Source organism: Hippocampus guttulatus, chromosome 3, assembly GCF_054856545.1.
Source record: "Hippocampus guttulatus isolate MCC_2025c chromosome 3, RoL_Hgut_1.0, whole genome shotgun sequence".
NCBI lineage: Eukaryota > Metazoa > Chordata > Actinopteri > Syngnathiformes > Syngnathidae > Hippocampus > Hippocampus guttulatus.
In genome coordinates, this window is record NC_141263.1 from 28,954,743 (window position 1) to 28,971,093 (window position 16,351).

Consider the following 16,351-nt stretch of genomic DNA (forward strand, 5'->3'; position numbering starts at 1 on the left):
CGACCACACTAAATCAAAATACGTCCTGAGTGCCTGAGTATGTCGCATAATTCGCAGTGTTGTTTTAACATGAACAACAACTGATTGATTTTAATGTTTGATATAAAGATCCTTGTCAAAAAGAATTTGACTCCACTTGTCCTAAGTTACGTCATCGCATGACAGCGAGTATTGTTGCCGTCAAGTCTTGCTTGCGGACTTCACCTGCCAGGTACGAGCGCCATTCTAAAATGAAAGAAATCTCTTGAGCCAAGGCAGCTTTATTCGTACAGCACATTTCATACACGAGACAACTAAATATGCTTCACACAATCAAAACCAAAACACCCAAAAGCACATTAAAACAAAACACTTCAAGACATTTCAAAGCAAAGTAAAGAAATAAAAAGTAGCCCTGTGAAGAGATGAAAAGATCGTACAGCGAAGGGATTTTGAAAAGATTGCTTTTGAAATCATTCAAAGATCGTACTAATGCAAAGTGTTTGTACAACAATGCAAAACATGATATAGAGACAAAAATGTTTTCATTGGTTTTGGAATTGCCCATTCTCGAACAAATGAGGACAAGATGTTTAGAATTGTAGTTTTTCTTAAATGCATTTGTCATTTGATTTCATCTTTTCCCAAAAACAAAGCAGGCAAACGTTTTTTCTCCAAAGTGCGCCTTCTTGTGTGCTTTGAAGAAGAATCTCTTCTAGCAAAGGTTTGACCACAAACCGAAAAAGCAAAAGGTGTTTCTCCAGAGTGTTCTCTTCCATGCTTTGTTAAATTTTCCTTTCGAGTGAAGCTTTTACTACAAACTGAGCAGGCAAAAGGTTTTTCTCCAGAGTGTGCTCTCGTGTGCCTTGTTAAATCTGCCTTTGCCCGGAATGTCTTCCCACAATTTGAGCAGGCAAAAGGTTTTCCTCCAGAGTGTGTTCTTGTGTGCCTCGTTAAATATTCCCTTGTAGAGAAAGTTTTACCACAAACTGAGCAGGCAAAAGGTTTTTCCCCAGTGTGAGTCCTTGTATGCCTCGTTAAATTTTCTTTTCTGGTGAAGGTTTTACCACAAACTGAGCAAGCGAAAGGATTTTCTCCAGTGTGCACACTTGAGTGTGTTATCAAAAGTCTCTTTCGAGTGAATCTTGTTCCGCAAACGGAGCAGGCAAAAGGTTTTTCTCCAGTGTGCATTCTTCTGTGCACGTTCAAAAGTCCCTTATGTCTGAATCTTGTTCCGCAAATTGAACAGGCAAAGGGTTTTTCCCCAGTGTGTGTTCTCGTGTGTTTTTTCAAGTCACCCTTTGTAAAAAAACCTTTATCACAGCCTGAACAGGCAAAAGGTTTTTCTCCGGTGTGACTCATTGTGTGCCTTGTTAGCTCTTTATTTAGATAAAATGCTTTACCACAAATGGAACAGGCAAAAGGTTTTTCTCCACTGTGTGTTATTGTGTGCCTTGCTAAATCTGCTTTCTGAAAGAATCTTTTCCCACACACTGAGCAGGCAAAGGGTTTTTCCCCAGTGTGCGTTCTTGTGTGCTTCTTTAAGTCACCTTTTGTAAAAAACCCTTTGTCACAACCTGAACAGGCAAAAGGTTTTTCTCCAGTGTGCGTTACCGTGTGCCGGGTTAAATCTGCTTTCTGAACAAATCTTTCCCCACAAGCTGGGCAGGCAAAGCGTTTCTCCCCAGTGTGTCTTCTTGAATGCCTTGTTAAATCCTGTTTATATGTAAACGTTTTACCACACACTGAGCAGATAAAAGGTTTCTCACCAGTGTGAGTAATTTTGTGTTTGGTTAAATTTCCCTTTTCAGAGAATCTTTGACCACAAACTGAGCAGGCAAAAGGTTTTTCCCCAGTATGTGTTCTGGTGTGGCTTGTTAAAGTTGTATTCCGAGAAAATCGTTTCCCACAAACTGAGCAGACAAAGCGTTTCTCCCCCGTGTGTGTTCTGGTGTGGCTTGTTAAAGTTGTATTCCGAGAAAACGTTTTACCACAAACTGAACAGGCAAAGCGTTTCTCCCCTGTGTGTGTCCTGGTGTATGTTGACAGTGTTGACTGACTGACAAAAGTTTTGCCACGCTGGGAACATTTCAGTCGTCTGTTGCGCGCATGACACGTCAGATCACCTTTGGACTGTTTGTCAACGTCGTCATCCTCCGTGTCAGAAGACTGTGACGTGACGCCGTCTCCGTCAGAAAGTGGAGCCAAGAGCCCGTCCGAGTGGGATCTTCCATCTTGGTCTCCATCAGCTTCGTCACTCTTCACATTGACTCCAGTCCATGGAAACTTGCTGACTTCATCTTCCTGCTCTTCTTCTTTAACGCGAGGGCCCTCTCGCGCCTCCTCCTCTTTAGTTTGGGGCGATTCTAGCTGCCGCTGTTCAGGTCCAAGATCTTCTTCTTTGAGGTCTGCAGGGCGGGAGAAAACAAACCCAGGGGTTGTTAAGGTCAAGCTATGCTCAGTCAAGTCTGATGTTGTGACTTTGCCGTTCAACGTTGCGCGTTATTGTATCCCATGTTGCTCCTCATTGTCCGTGCGTCTGAGCATTCACACGAAGTCCCTGAGCGTTCCTTGGAACGATGAGCAACATCGGATATGCACGCGGGGGGCCAAGCCCGCATCACACCCGAGGTGACAACACAAAAAGTGGCCAGTGACGACACGGCCCCACTCAGCTCCAGACGGTCCTTTTGAACAACATCCGAAATGGTTCCGAGAAGCGGTGCTATTGTGACCGCTCGGCCCTGAAAAAAACGTCATGGAAAAGCGATCGCTCGGGCCCAAGTCTCGGTCTGGAAGCGGGCGATTGGAAAAGCGCCACGTGACATGTCAAACTTAGATGAGCTCAACAATTGACATGGCTTTTCCAACCCTTTGTGAAAACGATATTTGTCAGAAATGTATCTTATATGCAGTACTTAATCTCAGCTTGGCTCTTCAATAGATTTTAATGGCGTGCAAAAGTGAATGTTGGCTCGCAGATTGCGATGCGAAAGCCCTTATTTCGAGCCTCGTGACCCTTTCATCCCAAAGCGTCTGCGAGGCTGACTCACGAGGAGCGCCCCCGCTGAGCACGTCATCATGAGGAGACACATGACAATGTCGTCCTACTAAATGTCACTAAAATGCCAACAGGGTTTCCATACAACACAAGAAAGTTTAAATCATATCAAGCATTTGTTAGTTCGAGAGGAAGAAGTGAACCAACCCGCTCTTGGTAAGACAACTCGAGGTTCCAACTTGCAAAAGTGACGTTGCGGCTCGACGTCCTCCTTGGTTGGACAAAGTTCCTCCTTGTGCTCTGCCGTCTTTCTTGCACACATTTCCCGCGACAAGCTCAGCAATTTACATTCACTTGATCTCTTCTTCGCGACGTGTTCCGACCACACGAGTCTCTTTGTTCGCGGAGAAGCAAGCGAACTTCGCCAGAGAAGCTTCGACGTGCACCCCGGCGAGTTTTCAGGAACACAAAGCTCAAATTTGGTCTATTGGAGTCCAGTTATAGGCTGTCCGGTGAACAGGAATCCGAGAAGAACGTTTTCGTGAAGCACGTGCCCGTGTCCGAGACAAGATCTGCGGCCTGTGTCCCGAGCCAACATAACCCGTAGTGCGCATGCGCAGCCGGTCGACTCATTTTGAAAATGCGCTACGGCTAGCGCACTAAGTCAAACTAAGTAGTCAGTGCCTGAGCATTGAGTATAGTCGGAATATCGTATTAAACCCGAACTAAAAGATACAGAGATAGCTAGCTAGCAAATAGCTAGATAAGAGGGAGCACATAATTCCTCTTCTGTCATTTTTCACTGGCTCCCTACACATTTGAGAGTTCTTTTTTTCAGATTCGATTCGCTGTTTTCAAATCTTCAAAGGGCCTCGCTCCACCTTAGCTCTCTGAGCTCCTCCGCCCCCGCCCGCTGCCTCAGGTCTGCAGACCAGACCTTAATTGAGTTACCAAGAACCAAGCGAACGGAGGCCCCGAGGGGCTGGAGCCTTTTCCGTGGCCACTCCCCCTCCTTGCGATAAAGCCCCCTCGCCGCCCATCTTTCAAAGTCGTCCTCTTTCTTTGGCTTTTGACACCGCATGAGACTCGATTTTGAGTTAGGCTGTTTTTGTGCTTTCTACCGTCTCCGTTAGTAATGTATTGTTTGTTGTTGTATGAATGTTTTTTTGCTCCACGAACAGCGCTTTGTGTACAGCGGTGGTCGTTCGAAAGTGCTCGAGAAATACAGTTGAGTATACATAGCTAGCTTGATATTGAATAGCTCGAGTTGACAACGCGACTAAGCAATTTGACAGTTTTATCCATCCACAATGACCCAGGGACATGTCATCGTTGTGATGCCAATGACAGTCATTGACCCACGTTTAATTTTTGAGAACTGAACTAAGGATTTTGAGAAAGAGGCTATTTTTTCCCACCTGTACACGATCACAAATCCGCGACCCACTTTCGGGTCCGCACTTTCCAATTGAGAATCGCTGCTCAAAAAAGGAAGGAGGGAAGCAGTCGGTGGGTCAAATCTCCTCACCGCACCTCTGCTGTATGACGTCATCCAGTGGAGGCGAGATGAAAAGGCGCTTCTTTTCCAAAGGGGGAAAGGACAGCACAGCTTCAAAAGAATTTGACTCCACTTGTCCTCACGTCATCGCACGACAGCGGGTTTTGTTGCCGTCGAGTCTCTCGCTTGCGGAATTCGCCTGCCAGGTACGAGCTCCATAATAAAATGAAAGCAATCTCTTGAGCCAAGGCAGCTTTATTCGTGTCACACATTTCATCCACGAGGCGACTCAATGTGCTTGACACAACCAAAACCACAACACCTCAAAGCATTTTCAAACAAAACCACTTCAAGACATTTCAAAGCAAAGTAAAGAAATAAAAAGTAGCCCTGTAAAGACATGAAAAGAACAAACAGTGAAGGGATTTTGAAAAGAATACTTTTGGAATCATTCAAAGATCGTACCCATGCAAAGTGTTTGTACAACAATGCAACAAAAAAAAAGAAAGAGACAAAAAAGGTTTTTCATTCATTTTGGAATTGCCCATTCCTAAACAACTGATGTCAAGATGTTTATGCTTTTATTTCTGTGAATGGAGCCACCTCTTTCCTTTTGCTCTGAAGAAAGATCGCTTGCTTTCATCGTCTACCGCTTGAGACGAAAAGGTTTTTATGTTACTGAGGTTCACTTGTTGGCCAAATGGCAAATGTTAATAAACGGTCTCTTGCTCGCTTGCGTTCAGCAGACAGTGTTTTATGTTGACAGCCACTTTTTTTTCTGTACGGATACTAGAGGCACATTTTTATCTTGCTGTTCACAAAGACTGTATTTGGGAGGCGCATCTGTTTCTATATCCTGCTCTGTGCGTATATATGTACACACACACACACATTCATTCATTGATTTATTTATTTAAATATTTAGTTTGTGATGATTGTTTATGTCTCTCGCATGGGTTGCATCCGGGCACAATTATAGAATTGCAATGACCTCGCCTCCAAGTACTTCCGGGCCATCTCGCTTTGAAACGACAAAAAACAGAATCCGAAGAGGGCTCAGATCGCTGAATCTTTTCCTTCTTACTGAGCAAGCGAAAGCTTTTTCTTCAACGTGTTTTATGAAATGCTCCTCTTGAATTTGTCCTTTACCACAAAGCAAATAAATGTTTTTTATCCGGAGTGTGAGATCGTGTGTGCTTTGTTAAATAGTCCTTTCTAGCAAAGCTTTGACCGCAAAGTAAACAGGCAAAACGTTTTGCTTCAGAGTGTGCTCTTGTGTGCCTTGTTAAATATTCCCTAGGAGAAAATGTTTGCCCATAAACTGATCAGGCAAAAGGTTTTTCCCCAGTGTGAGTCATGGTATGCCTCATTAAATTTTCCTTTCTAGTGTAGGTTTTACCACAAACGGAGCAAGCGAAAGGATTTTCTCCAGTGTGCACTCTTGTGTGTGCTGTTAAAAGTCTCTTTCGATTGAATCTTGTTCCGCAGACGGAGCAGGCAAAAGGTTTTTCTCCAGTGTGTGTTCTTCTGTGCGCATTCAAATGCCCCTTATGTCTGAAACTTGTTCCACAAATTGAACAGGCAAAGGGTTTTTCCCCAGTATGTGTTCTCGTGTGTTTTTTCAAGTCACCTTTTGTAAAAAACCTTTTGTCACAACCTGAACAGGCAAAAGGTTTTTCTCCGGTGTGAGACATTGTGTGCCTTGTTAAATCTTTATTTGTATAACATGCTTTACCACAAACGGAACAGGCAAAAGGTTTTTCTCCATTGTGTGTCATTGTGTGTCGTGCTAAATCTGCTTTCTGAAAGAATCTTTTCCCGCAAGCTGAGCAGGGAAAGGGTTTTTCCCCAGTGTGTGTTCGTGTGTGCCTTGTTAAATTTGTCTTTGTAAAAAATGCCTTCCCACAAGCTGAGCAGGCAAAGCGTTTCTCCCCAGTGTGTCTTCTTGAATGCATCGTTAAATTCCTTTTATACGTAAACGTTTTACCACACGCTGAGCAGATAAAAGGTTTCTCACCAGTGTGAGTGATGATGTGTTTGGCTAAATTTCCTTTTTCAGAGAATCTTTGACCACAAACGGAGCAGGCAAAAGGTTTCTCCCCCGTGTGTGTTCTGGTGTGGCTTGTTAAACTTGTATTCCGAGAAAACGTTTTACCACAAACTGAGCAGACAAAGCGTTTCTCCCACGTGTGTGTCCTGGTGTGTGTTTTCAATGTTGACTTACTGACAAAGGTTTTGCCACGCTGGGAACATTTCAGTCGTCTGTTGCGCGCATGACACGTCAGATCACCTTTGGACTGTTCGTCAACGTCGTCATCCTCCGTGTCAGAAGACTGTGACGTGACGCCGTCTCCGTCAGAAAGTGGAGCCAAGAGGCCGTCCGAGTGGGATCGTCCATCCTGGTCCCCATCAGCTTTGTCACTCTTCACACTGACTCCAGTCAATGGAAACTTGCTGACTTCATCTTCCTGCTCTTCTTCTTTAACGCGAGGGCCCTCTCGCGCCTCCTCCTCTTTAGTTTGGGGCGATTCTAGCTGCCGCTGTTCAGGTCCAAGATCTTCTTCTTTGAGGTCTGCAGGGCGGGAGAAAACAAACCCAGGGGTTGTTAAGGTCAAGCTATGCTCAGTCAAGTCTGATGTTGTGACTTTGCCGTTCAACGTTGCGCGTTATTGTATCCCATGTTGCTCCTCATTGTCCGTGCGTCTGAGCATTCACACGAAGTCCCTGAGCATTCCTTGGAACGATGAGCAACATCGGATATGCACGCGGGGGGGGGGGGGGGGGGGGGGCAAGCCCGCATCACAAAACATGGTCGCGGCTGAAGTGGTCCATGTGTCCATTCCACAAAATATGTTGCCAAGCCTGTGGAAATGAGCTGTTGTTCAACATTTTCAAACGTGGTGACCCTCTTTCCATTGCAAACTATCGCGTCACACTGTCGCAGGCTGACAATTGACTCCAAGTTGTCATTTGAGCCTCGTGTAAGGCTCCGTTATCCAATCCGATCAAACCTAACTGTAAGATTTACTGTCTACGTAAATGCGAAAAATGGAGACAATCACCTGGTGTTCAGCCATTTGGCCTCAAGCCCGGTGTACGTTTTCGAAGCCTCCGCGGCCGCAGTGCGTACAAGAAACCAAATAGTTTTCCTCATTCTCCAGCGTTACGAAAAGACAGATTACTCACCCGGGAAAACATATCGTCAAATCAACTTAGTCACGGTTTTTCTTGGTCATTTTATGAACGTCCAAGCAGCTGACCACAGCAGAAGAAGAAGGCGCAATTCAATGGTTGTCTTGAGAAAAAAAGGGCCTTTTCTCTTTCGCTGCGACTGCGCGGACTCTTCTCACATTGACGTTCCGACAGAGGAAATGGCTCGCTGCCAACACAAAGTAACAAGCCCCCCCCCCCCCACACACACACACACACCTTTTGCCAAGGTTTTGAATGACACCAAGTCGTCGATGAGCGAAGTGAACAAACCTGCTCCAGGTGACACATCTCGAGCCTCCAATTGGCAAAGGTGACGTCGCGGCTCCGCGTCCTCTTCTGTCGCCCAAAGTTGCCCCTGGTACTCTGCCGATTTTCTTGCGCACATTTTTGCGAGGCCAACACAACACGTGACACTCACTCCATCGCCGGCTTCTTTGCGACGCGTCTCTTTCTTGGCGGCTAGCGAGCCAAGTTAGCCAGGGGACCTTGGACGTGCACCCAGACGAGTTTATCGGAGATGAAATCGATTCCGTTTCACGGCGACGCGCGTACTGTGTCGAGCCTTTGGTCCGTTCCGTAATGATTCGAGAAGAATAACCGCGCGTCTAAACCGCAACCTGCAGCGCCGACACAATCTGCAGCGCGCATGCGTAAGAGGGCGACCATATTTGATCCCGTGCTACGGCTACCACACTCGGCCAAAACACATTCGGGCGAATTCCCTCGGTGTTGCATTCGTAAGGAAAGTGTCATGATGTCATTTCGTGGTGATATAAACGTACGGAACCTCGCGATTCGAGTGGAAAGCATCGCTAAAAGTACATTTCAGAATCAGAATCATGTCATGTCCTTGTTTATGATGATACCAATGCAGCGTGTTATACCGGAGACAAATTCCTTGTGTGTTCTACATACTTGGCCAATAATGATGATTCTGATTCTGATTCGATGTGGAACGCCAGAGCGGGTGCTGCGATGACATTAATTGGACGACAAGTGAATGTGACCAACTGTCCGTCAGTCCCACTGGCGTGCACCGTCTTGAATCGGAAGGTTGCGGCCGACGTGTCAGAAGGACAACCGACGCCATCTCCGGCGCTGCGACTCGGATCCAACAATGGATCCCGGTTGAAAAAGATTTGCAAAGCATCGTGTTTTGGCTTTGGTTCAACGTCTCAACTTGAAACAAATTCGCCTTTGGAGACGGATGCGGGTTTTTTTTCCTCCATTTATTTCAGCGAACGGCATTTCGCAATCAAACACAGAGAAAAATACATACGGGTCATTTAGTAGCCCCCTAACAAGGTGGTGTTTCGCACAAAAAAAGAAGGAGGGAAAGTTTCAGATTGCGCCTGAAAAGGAGCGGGAGGAAGAAAGTCTTTTGAAATGCCACTGCCTCTTTCTCATCAATATGCATCCAACAAACATCGCCGGTGCTTCCCGCGAATCCTCTCCCCCGATCTTGCCCCAACGATGCTTCGTTAAAAGAGGAGCGACCAGTCCCACGTGCGGAGAACGAACGCGCTCGATGGTCAAAACAGACAAAACTGAAGGTGAGAAGCCAAACAGTGGAGCGTTTTTTTAGCGCCTGGTTGAGAAGGGAACGAGGTTGGTATTCCATGTTTGATTTCCTGCTTTGTGAAACTATTTTGGTTTTGATACAGTAGCGAGCCACCCCGATCACGCATCCTGATAATATAACAAAATAAAAGCACCCTCAATGTTATCGTCCGAGCAAGGTAAAACACATGAATTAAATCTGCAAGAACAAGGTCGTTTACAAGTGACACACAAAGATGAAAACTGAGACAAAACCATCAACGGTGAAGAGAGTACAGTCCGAGAAAAAAAAAAAAGAGGCCCCCACAGAGGGTCAACGTGAAGCAGATCAATTTTGGAAAAAGGAGCCCAAGCTCCACCTTCAGTTCTGTCGCCACATTGTTCGAGCTTTCAATCAAAGTTCCTCATGGGACAAAACCCAAGTGCGGTATTTGTACTATCAAAACCTGCTCTATAGGTTTTTCCTGTGGTGGCACCTTGGTATGAGAGGAAACCACCATCTTGCTTTTATCTGTGTTCAAAAGCAATGTAACATACAAGCGCGACTGGATCACATCAAAAGTAGCTTGTCAAAAGTCAAAATGCCTGCCTTCGTGATTGAGGATGAAGAGCAATAAATCATGGCGTCGTCTGCACTTAGTCCAGCGACTGTTCATAGAAAATGAGCATCTCAATGGTCCCGATACCGAGCCTTGGGATTTTTTTTTAATCCTGATTAACAACTGAGCAGTGGTGGACAATGCAGCAGTCTCTCAGATTATACTTTGAGTCAGTACATATTGTTAACCTTCAGAAGATTCCCCCCCCCCCCCCAACACACACACACGCACACAGTCATGCAATACGGGCGGAGAAAGCCAAGCAGAATCAGACCAAACGTGGGCAAAAAGATACACGTTAACTACTCGTTTATGTTTGCGGCCTGAAAAAGAGACCCCCAAAAATCTCTTTCAGGAGGGATCCCGAGTGAGCAGTGCGGTTGCGAACCTGCAAAAGTGTTTGCCGCCCAAACTCGTCCAGAGTACACGTTAGTCACGAGTGCTCTTCTCACGAGCGCACTTGTGCAACTTGACCTGATCCTTGCGGGAGAATCTTTTGTCACAGAGACTGCAACTAAAGGCTTTCTCGCCGCTGTGTGTTTTGGTGTGCCGCGTCAAATCCGAGTTCCGAGTGAATCTTTTCCCGCAAACCGAGCAGGGAAAAGGTTTCTCCCCAGTGTGTGTCCTTCTGTGTGCTTTTAAATGGCCCTTCTGTCTAAACTGTGCCTCACAAACAGAGCAGGCAAAGGGTTTCTCTCCGGTGTGTGTTCGGCTGTGTGTGGCTAAATGCCCCTTATCGTTGAATCTTTTGCCGCACGCAGAACAGGCAAAAGATTTTTCTCCAGTGTGTTTTCTTGTGTGTTGGATTAAATGTTCCTCTTGAACGAATCTTTTATCACAAACTAAGCAGGCAAAAGGATACTCTCCTGTATGTGTCCTTGTGTGCATTGCTAAGCTTTTCTTGACAGAGAATCTCTTCCCACAAACTGAGCAGGCAAAAGGTTTTTCTCCAGAGTGTGTTCTGGTGTGCTTTCTCAAGTTGCCTTTTGCAGAGAATGTTTTAGCACAAAGCGAACAAGCAAAAGGTTTTTCTCCAGAATGTGTTCTAGCGTGCCTCGTTAAATCTTCCTTGGTGCAAAAGGTTTTGCCACAAACCGAGCAGGCGAAAGCTTTTTCGCCCGAGTGTGTTCTTGCGTGCCTCGTTAACCGATCCTTTCGGGAAAATCTTTTACCACACACCGAGCAGGCAAACGGTTTTTCTCCAGAGTGTGTTCTCGCGTGCCTGGTTAAATCTTCCCGCCGAGAAAATGTTTTACCACAAACTGAGCAAACAATAGGATTTTCTCCGGTGTGAATTGTTCTATGGGCTATTAAGAGCCTCTTTTGAGAGAAGCTTTTTTCACAGCCTGAACAGGCAAAAGGATTTTCCCCGGTGTGCGTTCTCGCGTGTACTATTAACAGTCTCTTTTGAGTGAATCTTTTTTCACAAACGGAGCAGAGAAAAGGTTTCTCTCCAGTGTGTGTTCTTCGGTGCGCTTTCAAATGGCCCTTCTGCCGGAACCTTGTCCCGCAAACTGAGCAGGCAAAGGGTTTTTCCCCAGTGTGCGTTCTCGTGTGTATTTTCAATTCTCCTTTGACAGAGAAGCTTTTGCCACATACTGAGCAGGCAAAAGGTTTTTCTCCGGTGTGAGTTATTGTGTGCGTTGTTAAATGTCCTTTATCAATGAATCTTTTCCCACAAGCCAAGCAGACAAAAGGTTTCTCGCCAGTGTGCGTCCTTGTGTGCAGTGTTAAGCTGGTCTTTACGGAAAATGCTTTACCGCAATCTGTGCATACAAAAGGTTTTTCCCCAGTGTGAGTTCTAGTGTGAACTTTTAAATGTCCCTTATGAGTGAACCGTTTACCACAAGCGGAGCAGGCAAAAGGTTTTTCTCCAGAGTGTGTCCTTGTGTGTATTGTCAAGGAGGACTTGCTGACAAACGTTTTTTCACACTGAGAACACTTCACTCGTTTGTTGTCAGCATGACGTGTCATATCACCTTTAACGTGTTCATCATCGTCGTCGTCGTCACCGCCAGTGTCAGAAGAGCGTGACGTCACGTCATCACCATCTGAAAGTGGAGCGAAGAGGCTGTCCGATTGGGATCGCCCATCCTGGTCTCCATCAGCTTCGTCACTCTTCACAATGACTCCAGTCAATGGAATCTTGCTGATTTCATCTCCCCGCTCTTCTTCTTTAACGTGAGGGCACTCGCGCCCCTCCTCCTCTTTAATTTGGACGTACGCTGGCTCCTGCTGCTTGCGTGTACGTTTAAATGTTCCCTTTGAATGCTCTTCTTCATTGAGGTCTGCAGAAGACAGGGATTGCTTTGTTCAGTCAATGTTTTGGCAACGTTGAAGATAACAGAAGAATGACAAGCTGTTGGATCCTCAAAAGAAAAAAAAAAGTCAGACAGTGTAGAGGGGGGAAACATCAGAGTCCGAGGTCTCAAACATAATCATGAGGGGAAACCAAGAAGATCCGCCTCTTACTCGACATTGGATGTTAATAGTGCTTGTGTACACGCGACGTAAAGCGGTAAGAAGTCCGGAAGGCAGCCATGAAACAAGTGAGAACGAGAAGTAAACAAACCTGCTCCGTGTAAGGCAACTCGAGGTTCCAACTGACAAAGTTCCTCCTTGTACTCTGCCGCCTTTCTTGCACACATTTCCCGCGACAATCGCAAGACTTGACATTCACTTGATCTCTTCTGAGCGACGTGTTGCTAACAGACGCTCGTGTCTGTTAGCCAAGCAAAGCTAAGTTTGCCAGTGAAGCTTCAACGTTGCAGCCAGGCGACTTTATAGGGACACGAAGGTCGCATTCGGTCGTTTTAGGCGTAACTCTGTCCAACATTTAGCCCGGTCAGGAGTCATTCCAGAATAAAGATTTCGTGAAACTTGTTTCCGAGCCACGATCTGCGTTACTCGCGCACAATCAGCAAAGCGCATGCGCAGCAGGTGGGCCATTTTTGAACGCGAGCTACGGCAACCATATTCAGACAGAATATGCGAGCGCTGCCTTCCCAACTGATAGCTAGCTATACCTGGCTAGCTACTGCAATTCCAAAAGCAATTGCCTTAGTTTTATTGGGGTTGTGTTGAAGGATATTTTGGTTCATCCGTGTATTTGATTGAACTGTTGCCATTAAGCGCCAGTTTTAAATGTAAGTGCGCGTTATCTGCAACGCCATGTTAACCAACATCGGCGTTCTGAAGAATTTGGCCCAAGGGTAGCGTGTACAGACGGAACGTAAACATAACCAGCACGCTGCGTTGCACCATTCATCACTGCAAAGAGTTTTATAAGGAGCCGCGTTCACCGTGTCGGTATTCAGATTTGGTCAGTGAATTCTTCTCAAAAATCATTCTTGTATTCCTTTTTTTAATACAATTGATTTACAGCTCAGCAGACAACGCTGCAGTCTCTTCTCAACGTGAAGGCAGATTTCTTCCCCGGTGGCTCCTTTTTCTTGGTTAAGTCCATCTTTATATGCGGCGCCCCCCAGTGCTCAGACTGAGTTATTACAGGTGAATAAAAGGTGGGCCTTTCGAACACGATGCAAAAGTGGCGCTGCTTTCATTTTGCTCTTCCTAAATGTTACTTGAAGCGCTTGTTTGGTTTAAAGTCATTCTTTTCGCTTCACAGAATTCCTTGAAAATAAATTATTTAGCCACCTCGTCCAATTGGGACTTTTTTTTCTGGCCATTGATAAATGGGTTTTATTTCATTTTATAATAAAAAAAAAGAAAAAGAATGATAACAATAATTTCGTTATGTGTTCTATACAAAACGCATTGTATGAACAAATGGCGGAAAAGATTGCACACTAGTAGACAAATCACTTGAACAACACCATCTTTTCATTCTTTTTTCAACCGCAGAGAAATGAGTTCCTCCGTCGGGAGGAGGGGAGGAGTCGGTGACTTGCACTCACAAGCTTGTGTCTCTTCATCCGAACCTCTTAGAACAGGCTCCGCAACTGAACATATTGTCTCCAGTGTACGCTAAGGTGTTTTGGTAAGCTCGGCTTGGGGTGGCCACAACGTGAGTGCGGGGCAAAAAGGCTTTTGGCCAGTGTTTCTTCTTTGCGTGCCTTCTTCAATCTTCCTTTGTAGAAAATGTTGGACCAAAAACGGAGCAGGCAAAAGGATTTTCTCCAGTGTGCCCGCTTGCGTGTGCTTTTAAAAGTTTCCTCTGGGTGAATCTTTTTTCACATCCCACGCAGCCAAAAGGTTTCTCTCCAGTGTGCGTTCTTCTGTGTGCTTTCAAATGTCCCTTTTGTCTAAATCTGGAGCCACAAAATGAACACGCAAATGGTTTCTCCCCGGTGTGCGTTCTCGTGTGTATGTTCAATTCTTTCTTGATCTTAAAGCCTTTGCCGCACAGCGTGCAGGCAAAAGGTTTTTCCCCGGTGTGTGTTCTGGTGTGCGTTTTTAAGTGGTCGTTTGTCGAAAACCTTTTGTCACAAAGTGAACAGGCAAAGGGTTTTTCCCCAGTGTGTGTCCTCGCGTGAGCTGTTAATTCTCCCTTGGTCGAAAACCTTTTCCCGCAATCTGAGCAGACAAAAGGTTTTTCTCCAGTGTGTCGTCTGGCGTGTCTTGTCAAATGTGTCCTCGAGGAGAATTTCTTCCCACAATCCGAGCAGACAAAAGGCTTCACCCCAGTGTGCGTTTTCGAGTGATCTCGTAAGTGGCCCTTTCGGGAGAAATTTTTCCCACAAACCGGGCAGGCAAACGGTCTCTCGCCAGTGTGCGTTCTTGTGTGTCTTGTTAAGCTTTCCTTGAGAGAAAACGTCTTAGCGCAAAGTGAACAGGCAAAAGGTTTTTCTCCAGTGTGTGTTCTGGTGTGTACTGTCAAATCTCCCTTTCTCGAAAATACTTTCTCACACTCTGAACAGGCAAAAGGTTTGTCCCCGGTGTGGGTTCGGGTGTGACTTATTAAGCTATCTTTGAGAGAATACCTTTTGCCGCAAACGGAGCAGGCAAAAGGTTTTTCCCCGGTGTGTTTTCTTGTGTGGCTCGTCACATCTCCCCTCCTGGAGAATCTTTTCCCACAAAGCGAGCAGGCAAAAGGTTTTTCCCCAGTGTGAGTCCTCGTGTGTCTTTTCAAGGATGACTTGTTGACAAAGGTTTTGTGGCACTGAGAACACGCCACCCGTTTGTTGTCAGCGTGTCGTGTTAAATCACCTTGCGCGTATTCGTCGTCATCGTTGTCGTCACTGCCAGTGTCAGAAGAGCGGGATGCTGTGGCGTCCCCGTCCGAAAGCGGCGGGAGGAGGCCGTCCGCCCGGGATCCCGCATCGACGAGTTCGCTCTTCGCGCTGACTCCAGTCAATGGAAACTTGCCGATTTCCTCCTCCTGCTCTTCCTCTTTGAAGTGACGAGGCTGTAGCTCCTCCTCCTCCTCCTCCTTCATTTGGACGCACTGCGGCTCCTGCTGCTCGCCGGAACTTGGATGATCTTCAGTGAGAAAACAAAATGTGACTTTGACATTGTGTGTTATTCAATCGAAAAAGGTTTGGCAATGTTGAAGATCAAATGCCGCGAAGAGAACAAGCCTACACGATTCAAAGGGAAATGTCTTCAACAAACGGAATCTGAATCTACAGAGACAAAAAGATTCCTCATTGAACCGTGTGACATTCCAAACTCGACCTCAGCCAGGTCCGACCTTTTCGGTATCTGGTACAGTCATCGAAATGGATACGATTGCGATATACGACACTTTTCGGTGGCACAAATGACTTCGGGACAGTTTTGTCACCTGCCGCCCTCAAACTTTTCTTCGGCAATGCGACACTTAACCTTCCAATGAAGGTAAGAGACTTGGACATTGCGTCACAGGGACACACGGCTTCAACATTGCTTACTAAAGAATGGAAAGAGTGAGCATAGAGAGATAGATAGACAACACCGCTGACTTGACAAAAAGCACGTCGCCACTGAACAAGTGGTAATACGAACTCAACCAACCCGTCGCGTGGAAGAAAACTCCAGGTTCCGACTTGCAACGGTCAGGTTGTGATTTGATGTCCTCTTTTGCGCCACAAAGTTCCCGCTCGTACTCCGTTGTCTTTCTTGCGCACATTTTCAAGCCAAAGTCACAACACTTTGCACTCACTTAGTCGTTTGAGCAATGCCTTGCTACCAAACGCGTCTCTTTGTTAGCGGCCGGCAAGCTAAGCTAAGTTAGATGGGCAAGCTTCGATGTGCAGACAGACAAGTTCATCCGGACGCGAAGGCTTAATTTCAAAACCGGTTCGTAGAAACAGGACGCGTAGCGTCGAGGCGTTGGGTTGTGCAGTACTGATTCAGGAACAATTTCATTTGGTCAAACGCCACGTCCGGACCGCGATTTGCGAACCCTCTGCAGTGCGCATGCGTAACATGTCGGCCATGTTGATCGCAAACTACGGCAACCACGCGAGGACAAACATCTGGCCGCTCATTGGCCTCTTCGATTCAACTTTCCGAACATTTCCCTCGCCTTGCCTTGACTTGCGTTGCATGACGTCATTA

The 16,351-nt window shown here is 46.1% G+C and overlaps 3 protein-coding genes and 1 pseudogene across 3 annotated transcripts; all 4 read right to left on the reverse strand.

Annotated features, from left to right (window-relative positions):
• Nucleotides 1-277: 277 nt before the first annotated feature.
• Nucleotides 278-3,565, reverse strand: LOC147208125 (uncharacterized). The gene is made up of 2 exons (XM_086107998.1): nt 3,188-3,565; nt 278-2,387 (listed from the first exon to the last, which is right to left on the reverse strand). The coding sequence occupies exons 1-2, from the start codon at nt 3,300-3,302 to the stop codon at nt 604-606; spliced, it is 1,899 nt and encodes a 632-aa protein (XP_085964124.1). The 5' UTR covers nt 3,303-3,565; the 3' UTR covers nt 278-603.
• A 1,150-nt stretch (nt 3,566-4,715) lies between these two features.
• Nucleotides 4,716-10,019, reverse strand: LOC147208126 (uncharacterized). The gene is made up of 2 exons (XM_086108025.1): nt 7,962-10,019; nt 4,716-7,050 (listed from the first exon to the last, which is right to left on the reverse strand). The coding sequence occupies exons 1-2, from the start codon at nt 8,074-8,076 to the stop codon at nt 5,804-5,806; spliced, it is 1,362 nt and encodes a 453-aa protein (XP_085964151.1). The 5' UTR covers nt 8,077-10,019; the 3' UTR covers nt 4,716-5,803.
• Nucleotides 10,020-10,104: 85 nt separating this feature from the next.
• Nucleotides 10,105-11,824, reverse strand: LOC147208127 (uncharacterized; annotated as a pseudogene).
• Nucleotides 11,825-13,194: 1,370 nt separating this feature from the next.
• On the reverse strand, nt 13,195-16,307 carry LOC147208128 (uncharacterized). Its single transcript, XM_086108016.1, has 2 exons — nt 15,806-16,307; nt 13,195-15,292 (listed from the first exon to the last, which is right to left on the reverse strand). Exons 1-2 carry the CDS (start codon nt 15,918-15,920, stop codon nt 13,932-13,934), a joined length of 1,476 nt encoding a protein of 491 aa, XP_085964142.1. The 5' UTR covers nt 15,921-16,307; the 3' UTR covers nt 13,195-13,931.
• Nucleotides 16,308-16,351: the final 44 nt, after the last annotated feature.